The sequence below is a fragment of the Sesamum indicum genome, linkage group LG9, assembly GCF_026168435.1.
Source record: "Sesamum indicum cultivar Baizhima isolate 11 linkage group LG9, ASM2616843v1, whole genome shotgun sequence".
NCBI classification, from domain to species: Eukaryota; Viridiplantae; Streptophyta; class Magnoliopsida; order Lamiales; family Pedaliaceae; genus Sesamum; species Sesamum indicum.
Window position 1 is genome coordinate 21,292,898 of NC_142665.1, and position 9,768 is coordinate 21,302,665.

Consider the following 9,768-nt stretch of genomic DNA (forward strand, 5'->3'; position numbering starts at 1 on the left):
TAAGAAAATTTCGTCATAGCCTCATATTGTTAGTAATGGAAAAAAAGTACGAGTCCTATATTAAACAATTTAAAGTTTATATTTTGTGTTATTCATTTAAGCATGCTACCATGTAATACTCATGTTTCTTATAATAGAATATTTATGACCAGTTTTTCACTCGAGCAATTCAATTAGTAAATTTGTACTAGGGATGTGCGAATATTAAAAACCGGGCTCTTTACATCAATCCGTCTCAGCTGAATCCAGAGAAAGGAGTAGAACCAATCGAAGGCGAAAAGCAAGCAAGTTTCTCTGCATATTTTCACTGTTCATCTCCAATTTAATCAATTCACTGTCTGTGCTGGATTTACTTAATAGATGGATAATCAAAGTTGTCACTCTAAGAAAATAAAAATTAACGACCAAAAAAAAAAAAAAATAGTGACAATTTTAATATTGATTATATATATTTAGTAACATGAACTTTATTTTGTTATGATATCAAAATTATTTTAATAATAATAAGTATTTTGTAAAAGTTGTAATTAGCAATACAAATTATTGTGGCACAATATAAATTATTATCATTAAATATATATTTTTTGTGATAACTTTAAAATTATTACTTGATATCTTATCATTGATATTATATATATATTGTAGTGTCTGATGAGCGATGCACTCAAACACCTGGAATATCTCCGACAATAAGTGAAAATGCTGGAGGAAAAAATAGCAAATTGGAGACCTTGGAATCTGTGGTGATTGTCGAGAAACCAAAAACAATGGTGGAGGACAAAGCGGCTGCTGAGGGGAACAGCGGAAGCTCCGGCGAGCAGAGATTGTGAGAAATTGAAACCAGAGTCTGTAATACAAAAACTTGTTCTCACCAAGATTATGGAGATTAAGATTAGACTAATGTTGTTGTTATTATTATTATTCATCTGATCTAATTTTAGTCGGATGAAACTTATAAGTGAATACTACTTTTTGAAGGTGAAAAAGAATGGAAAAGATTAGCAGGTGATAAGTAGTAATTTCTCTTAAAACCATATATATATGTATTGGCGCCAATTTGCTTTCCCCATTCTCATTTATTATATGTACGCATTATATGTCCTAGGAATTCGCTAGCTTGAAGGATCATATTGGTTCTCCTAGACTCAAGATCCCAAGTGAAAGAAACTATTATTTACATTTTAGGGAAATTTTCAATTTAATTAGAATTTCAATCTTTACTTCTATGCCAAAATTATGTATAAAAGCCATACACAATGTAACATTAATATTCTTCGGGAAGCGATTAGGCATACTTGAATAATCCCACAATCATACAAGGAATTTTTCCTTTTCAACTTAGTTTTTTCTCCATAAAGTGAAGGTAATTATATTGTGGGGCTCAATTATTTTGTCTGAGGCCGAAAATACAATTTTATTCTCTAATATATGACTATTATCTTATTGTAGAGGGTATTCCGATAATCAATCTGGTGAATCCATATATATGGCTTTTCTTAGGTTTTGCTTGTTTACGAAAGGTCCATCTTGCCCTTTTGAGTTCTCTTTTAGTCCATCAACAATCATCCAATTTCTAGATATTCTCTGAGAATATTTAGTAATTAAGTCAAAACTATGCAATTTTTGGGTCCGCCGACTAGGCTCCCTTCAGATGCCACCAAGGCTTCATTAATTTCTTGGGAATGTGCTCTGGTCAAATCATTATCATGGTTAGGAGAGGTGTAAGGGATGAGGGCTCTGTGTCGAGGGAGGTGCCACTACAGTTGAAGGATGGGGGTAGTGGTGCGTTGGTCGACCAGCTTCAGCGACCGATTGGGAAGTTGTAATTGGGTGGTTAAGGTTCCTCCTCGACTACCCTCATCTTCGATTTTATTGTATATATTTGTCGGATGATTTTACGATTTTCGCCCGAACAAGGTGATTGATTTTCAAAGTGAAGTCATACCGGCCATTTGAAATTGCTTGGGAGTCCCTCTGATTTCTTAGAAATTTAGAGCGAATCGGATTTATCTTCAAAGATATTTCGAATTCTGCCCATCTTCAAAATGATTAATTTGAGTCATCCATAGTGCCCAATTCAAATCTAATACAGGTCGCACAATTTTGGGGATTAGGTCGTTGGACCTGATACAAATATTATTAATTCCCAAATAACTATTTCTAGAAAGCAAGTCTAACATAAAGATATATCGAATTAATAGAATAGAAAATATAAATAAAATTTAAAATAAACAATCCCATCCACTTACATAGACATATGTACATACGAGTTTCATCTTAAACGCCATGCTGATATAAATATCATCCGCCTTAACCATCAACAGAGGGCCAAATATTAGATTTTTTATTACAAATTCATATTATATTATATATTCATGCTCAAGTCCTTAAAAAAACTACTTTTGATAGGCAAATTGTGAATAGACTTAAATACTCTGACTTATACTATTCTTTCAAATAATCATTTCTTTATTAATTTAGTTATGTCAATTATTTTTTATCCATGTAAATTCAAATTTAATCTTGTTACTAATTCTGATTAGTTATTTATTAATTTTCTTTTCTTTTATTTAATTAGATAAAATATAATAAAAAATTAAATTATTCATACTAATTGAGTGTCTTTCGATCACTAATTTATTAATAAATATATAGCCCGCTTGCATAACATAATTCATCAATAAGTTAATTAGGCCTGTAGCTGGACTTGAACATAACTAAGAGAAAAAAAACAAATTGGTATATGTATTGTCTATATCACTTCTCCATTTTGAGTACTATCCACAAGGCTGAGTACACGACCTAAAAGAATGGGCTGGATTTTGACAAAGCATATGTAGTTGTTTCCCGTACGTTGCTTTAATTTCCATCTCCACGCAGGCCACAAGATCCTTCATGTAAGGCGTAATGTGTAGGAAGGACAACGGTTCGGGGTTGGGCGGGTTTGTCGAAATTCGAGATCCAATCGGTCATTAACTTTTTCGGCCTCAGGATCAGACCCGCACTGGACCTGAACTTAATGGGGTGGGATCTAATAGATCAGGTTAAAATATATGTTATTTACAGAAGAAATAGTATTTTTTGACCCATAGTTTAGGGTTTATACACTTTTATTTTATTAATTACGAAATTATAACTTTTGATTTAAATTTTAAAGTTCTTATTTTTTTTTATCTTCCAGTACATTTCTGTTAAATATTCAGCGAAAAAGGTCGAGTGCTAGCGAAATATTTACCAACTTTCTAGTAGTACTTTGTTTGCCATGACATATTGACTTATTTAATAAACTATAGTTACATTCATCAAAAACTTATGTATTTATTTTTCTTTATTTTCTTTAGTAATATTGAGAGTCGAATTGGTAATTATTTTTTTGTAGCTTACGATGTGCTCAACATATAATGGTATTCAAAATCGAAATTAAATTTCTATGTACTTAGAATTTTGTTTTATAGATTTCACAACAAAAACAAGAAAAGAAAATTAACGGAAATATAAAATTAGCGATATTTTTAACATTGTCACTAATTCTATATATATTTAGTGATAGAAACTTTTATTTTTGTCATAATAATAATTTTTTTATAATTTTAATAATTTCTATTACTCAAAAAAAATTATTATATAGCAAACTTAGTGATAAAAAAATGATGTATAAGTTGTCACTAATAAAAAAATAAGGTTAATTATATTTTACCATTTGAATTATGACTGTTTTTATATTTTGACATCTAAAATTATAAATGAGACTTAATTAAAAAAGACCCTAAGGTATGAACCAAAAATGAAATTTTCCCAAAATAGATAATACTTATATTTAGCGGATCAAAATTAATTTGAAGCAATATTAGAGGCAAATTTTTTCTCCCCAAATGATATGAAGTTTGTACTAATTCATAAAGTAACAAGGTCAAGCCATCACCGGCTAGTATGGCCCCCAATACAAGCTTTGTAGAAATTAGGGTAATTACAACCACCTTACGAGGTTTTGTATAATTATCAATACCTTTTTATTTAAAAAATTATAAATACTTCTCTAATGTTTGATAAAATTATGTAATTTTTTTACGGAGGTATAAAATTCAACTTTGCTCTTACTGTATGTATTTTTTTTTTGAATTAAAAATTTATAAAAAAATTAAACAGGATGGGATGAAAAAATTTTAAAAATTATAAAAAAAAATCTACTTAGTCTAAAAATTTTTTTTAAAAATAAATAAAATTATAATTTTCAATCCACAAGGAAATTTTGATCAATTCACTATAAAAAATAGACGAAAACCTAACAGATTGGTTTAATTGTTAGACTACCATTAAAATCAAGGCGATATTGATAATTTTTCAAGCAACGAGAGAGTATTCGTAATTATGTGAAACCTTAGGAAGATCGTTGTAATTTACCATAGAAACTAATCATCAATGGTGTTCTATTCGACTTGTACCTGTTACGAAGGACGTATAACATAAATTTCATATAAGAGAAGTAAAATGTATAGAATGCACAAAGATTATAACAATTTGCTGTTTCGACTTACACGGCGTTTAAACTATCCTTTTAATGAGGTGCATATAAATTGTTCAACAATTAGATCATCGGTCTAATGCTGCTCATATATATAAATAGTTCATTTAAGAATGAGTTGTTACGTCAAAACATCACCATTACCTATCCGCCTATATTACACAAAATCTCCAACTAGAACCTCACATGCCCAGCTTTTCATTCAGTCTAAGAAAGTAGAATGAAATTTTTTTCTCTAAATTGCACATTATCAGGGTTATATAGTCCTCCATTTCCTTCGCCTTATCGACATCAAGCGTTGTCACTTGAAATAGAAAACTGACCAAAGTTTGCTGGCTCCAAACTCATGAAGTTTTGCATCAAGATGCGTTGATTAAGACATACCGATGACATTGCTGCTACATTGTTAATTGGGTTGTGTTTAATCGAAATTAATCGCCTTCTACTAAAAAAAAAACAAAAAAAATACCGACGTTGCCAAATTTGATATAATTAATTAAGAAATAAAAAATAATTCAATGATCAATAAATAGATTACGAGCTTGTTTGCGTGGTATAAGAATGTAGAAATGTAAATGAGATAATGCTTTCAATTTATATTCAAAATTGCGATGGACATAGCTATTGATTTCAATATATATACTAATTGTTAAGTTATGATCAATATATATATGTAATATAGTGATGTATATAACAAAGTTGCACTGGAAACTAAAAAGCACATAAAGGCATATATGCACTTGCTCCTGAGGATACTAAGAGGTTTTAGATCCATTCGGAGGTCTGCTTCTTTCTTATCAGAGGGGGCAAAAAAAAAAAAAAGTTTATTAGAACTCTGATTAATCATTTAGCGTTCTGTATACTGCTATGTCTTTTGCGCACAACTCTTCATTAGTTTCGGTCTTGGTTTAGTTCCATCTTCATCTGTCTATCTCAGGACAAGCGAACAATTTAGTATGAATTCGCCAGCGGTTTCATGGATCTCTCCCCCGGTATGTTTCTCTGCTAGTCTTGTGACTAGTTCAAGCAAAACGTTGCAGAACCCGCTCGTGTCATGTCTGATTTTGAGCATTAATGTCTCAATCTTTTCGTTAACTCTGTAACCCTAGTTTCTGAAAATCTGCTGTATATGTATCGTGTATGTATATACGTGTATTTCCTGTGAGTGTGTGCGTGCGTGCGTGCGTGTGTGTTTTGGTCAAGATGACTTCTCTTGTTTGCCGCATGGGGGTGATACTGCTGACTGCTTCCACGAATTTTATCAACGGGGTTGAAGACATGCATGGTAGAATAGTGAAACTAGCGGTGTAATAATAGTATTTCTAGTAAATAGCGTTGATGATCTGATCAATTAGTTGTTGTAATAAGGGTGTAATATGTAATAATATTCCGCACTCCCTTCAGAATATTTCTCAGATCTTAAATTGTAAATAAAAGCCATAGTAAGTGAATACTATATATATATCCCAATCAACAAAACTAGACATACAACATTGTTTTAATTTAATTTACTTCTAGCTACACATCTTTTGGAAAACTATTTATTACAACTTTTGTTTTATACGAATAAAAAAAAAATCATGTATAAAAGTTCCATTTATACTACGATGAATTATATGCATCGTATTCTCATTCTATATACTATAACAGTAATTTGACCATGTCTGAGTTGCAAACCGCTGAGCATGCTATTAAAGCTACTTAGACAAATTGTACATTTGCAGTAACATCTTGAACATCGTCCCCCATATATAATATAGCACCAACGCAATTGCACCCGTGTCCATTGTTGCATTTTTTTTTTTTTTAATATATCGGTTTTGTGTGATTTTGAAAAATCAAACTGAGATTTTAAAATCGTGAAACAAATAGATAAAAGTGAAACTTTGAAATAGGCACATTCGTGTGAAACGAATAGATGAAAGAGAAACTTCGAAATAGGCCAAAATAGTTTTTGCCATAGCAATATCGCAGTGTTTATGCATGTGGGCACTAGATTACAACATTCGTAACATAGGTCATAGTAAAGAATATAAACTGAATGTTCTTTAATTTGAGCAAGACCATCATCCAGATAAACTGTTGATTGTAGGGAGTGGACAACTCCATTTCCATGAATCAGTGGGATTTCATGGATCTCTTTGATGAAGACATGGCCGCAGTATTCAGACAGCACTTTGAGAACTATTTGCCCCGAGGAAGTAACTCATCTTCCTCTACTTTGATTAGCATTCCCGGCAGTTTCACTGCCCCCATTACGGAACAAGCGAAGCATCACAACCCTGACAGCTACTCCTGTTTTCCAACAAGCGACAGTGGTGATTAATCCTGATCAAGCTCCTTCTGCTCCCATTGTTCTAACTTTTCGGAACTAGAATTCTCCTCGCAATCTCCAACGGGTATAGTTCTTATTAATTAAGATTTCAATTAAATAACATGAAACTTTTGGCAAAAGTACTTCCGTCAATCTTAAATCTAAAGTTTTGTATCTGTTCCTGACTAGGTGTACCCCGGGCCCGCATTGAATCCTGAGAAAGAGGATGTACTACTTCCACAAACTTCCAACTCCAAAGGCAGCTCATCCATTGAAAATTCTGAAGAAGCTATGCAGAGGGTTCAAACAACGAAGAAGAGAAGTCGGATTCGGCCACCGTCGCAGACCTACGACCACATCATAGCGGAGAGAAGGCGGCGCGAGCAGCTCAGCCAGCTATTTGTTGCGCTTTCAACCATTGTTCCTGGGCTGGAGAAGGTGGAGTACTTAAATGTTTCCACGAATTTTTCTTCACTATAATTTTATCCAAAGTTCCTTTTGGGCACCATGCGTCAGTGCGACTCAATTAATTGTTTTCCTTGTTTTCTATGCCTGTTCATAAAGCCGTGCATCTCTCTTTGTTTTTTTCCTGGAAGCATATACTAATAAAGAAATAGCCCCGACCTTCGCATGCTGATAAAATTATTCGGGAAAATGAAAAAAGCTTTGTTTAAAAGTATCTCTCGACGCCTCTGCACTATCACAATTGATGTGTCTGTTTCCCTTCTTTCAATCGCACAGATGGACACAAGTTCTGTTCTTGAAGATGCCATCAAGTACCTGAAGCATCTCCAGGAGAGAGTTAAAAAGCTGGAGGAACAGGCGAAGAAGAAGTCCGTGGAATCGGCGGTGTTCGTCAGGAAGTCACAAATCGTGGCGGAGGATGAGGGTTCCTCTGACGAGCAAAGCGGCAGCTACGACGAGCAGCCACTGCCGGAGATCGAAACCAGAATCTGCGACAACCGAATCCTTATCAAAGTACATTGCGAGAATCAGAAGGGCGTCCTTGTGAACTTACTGTACAAGGTAGAGAGTCTTAATATGACAATCTTTAATACAATTGCCACTCCGTTCGGAATGGCCCTCGATGTCACCATTATTGCAGAGGTACTTTCCCCACTCTCTCGCTCTTTCAATCTGTCTCTCTCTATACATACGTATTGTAAATGTGTATATATTCAGCTTTTAGATGAGTCTTGAATCAATCAAATTAGACGTATATCATGCTATTGGTGTCTCAATGGCAGCTGGAGGAAGAATTCAACTTAACGATGAAAGAAGTTGTGACAGCTATTCGCTCTGTTCTCCAGCCCCCTAGTGCAGCTGCCTGAATACCAATTTCTACTGCGTGTTTACAATAAGAATGCGTAACATAATATATTATGTAGGTCTTCCGGAGTCTTTTTTCCTGTATTTATATCAATGTATATAAGATCATGGTTTTATGGGCGATTCATTTCAAACTTCTCAAAAACTATTTTTCGTCCTATAAATTAGGAATGACAATTTGATCCACTCCAATTTTAATTTTTCAATTAATCATCATAATTTGATAAAATACCACATAAGATTTAATTTTGTCATAATTATATTCTCGCGTGCCAAGTATATGCTTTTCTTAGCTAATTGGTAGTTTCCAACAGAAATTGGACTTCATATGCTAATTTTTTAAACTAATTAATGTTCTCAATTATAAAATTAAAATTTCAGTCGGTCAAAAGTGTTGGTATCCCAACATAATTATAGGACGTAAAATGTATTTTTTTTGTTCAAAGCTTAACACAGACCTGCAGGTCCAAAAGAACAGGTTATAATGCTAAATTGAGCTAGTTAATTAAGAAGTTTGTAGTTAATTAAGGTAGATAAGCATAATTATACATGAATCGTATGATGAATGCATATCGATCGATTTTACAAATTGATTAAAAATAGTAGTATGTTTTCCCTAAATTACAAGGACACTTACCAGAAATTGTTCCATCAACCGTACACATTATTATCTCAAAAACATTAAATGTATGTTGCACCATATGCATGTCAACATGTGGTGGTTGCATGTATATGGAACTGATTCTTCAGTAATTTAATTGCATGCTACCCATGTGATGAGAAGTCATATAAATTAGTGTTAGGTCAAAATACTATGATATGATAAATGAAATATTAAGATAAACAAATATATAAACTGTCGATATAGTGTTGCCAAAATATGGATATATAGCATCAAACCTTCCTCTTAATAAAGCCCATTTCGAACAGATATATTTTGCATAAAATTATTAATATAGACTACAATAATAGAATTAATTGGCATGGCAAGTTGCAAACAGAGATAATCAGAAAGACCCATCGCAAAAAAGAAACTAACAGATATTTCGACAACAAAAAACATCTCGAAAACATCCGTTGTGCTATGGATTGTGTTGCTATTTTTAAATTATATATATGCATATATATATATATATCATTATTTCTAAATCGATGAAAATACGATTATTTCAACATCCAATCAATAATTTTAAATTAATTAACAAATTCAAAATAGACTTAATTGCATTTAATACTCTATATATAGAGGATGCAAAATAAGGACAGTATATATAGTAGCAAATAATACTTCGAAATTAATTTTTTTTATTTTTGACCACCACAAATTTTTGAAAGTGGTTTAAATTTGATGATGTATACAAATCTAGGACTTTTTGAATTGAGAAAAAACTGACTGGGCATATTATAAAAACACCCTTCCACATAAACAATGACATGAAAAAAATTGCACACAAAAAATTTTTGAATTGTATTATGTATATAATTATAGATAATAAAAAATTATTATATAGTATAAACTTATAAAAAAAAATCCCTTGCCTCGCCCCTCCCCCACCAATCCATCCCCTTTGTCGAGTCTCCCAATTTCCCTCCTGGTATTTTA

General features: G+C 32.5%; 1 protein-coding gene across 2 annotated transcripts; it reads left to right on the top strand.

Moving 5' to 3' along the window:
- Positions 1-7,032: 7,032 nt before the first annotated feature.
- LOC148787004 (transcription factor bHLH25-like) lies at positions 7,033-8,292 on the top strand. Of its 2 annotated transcripts, none has more exons than XM_088885304.1 (3): positions 7,033-7,274; positions 7,578-7,943; positions 8,019-8,154. In XM_088885304.1, the coding sequence occupies exons 1-3, from the start codon at positions 7,128-7,130 to the stop codon at positions 8,034-8,036; spliced, it is 531 nt and encodes a 176-aa protein (XP_088741430.1). In that variant the 5' UTR covers positions 7,033-7,127; the 3' UTR covers positions 8,037-8,154. The 2 variants fall into 2 exon arrangements, with proteins under 2 accessions (XP_088741430.1, XP_088741429.1); XM_088885303.1 differs by having other exon boundaries at positions 7,045-7,274; positions 8,084-8,292.
- Positions 8,293-9,768: the final 1,476 nt, after the last annotated feature.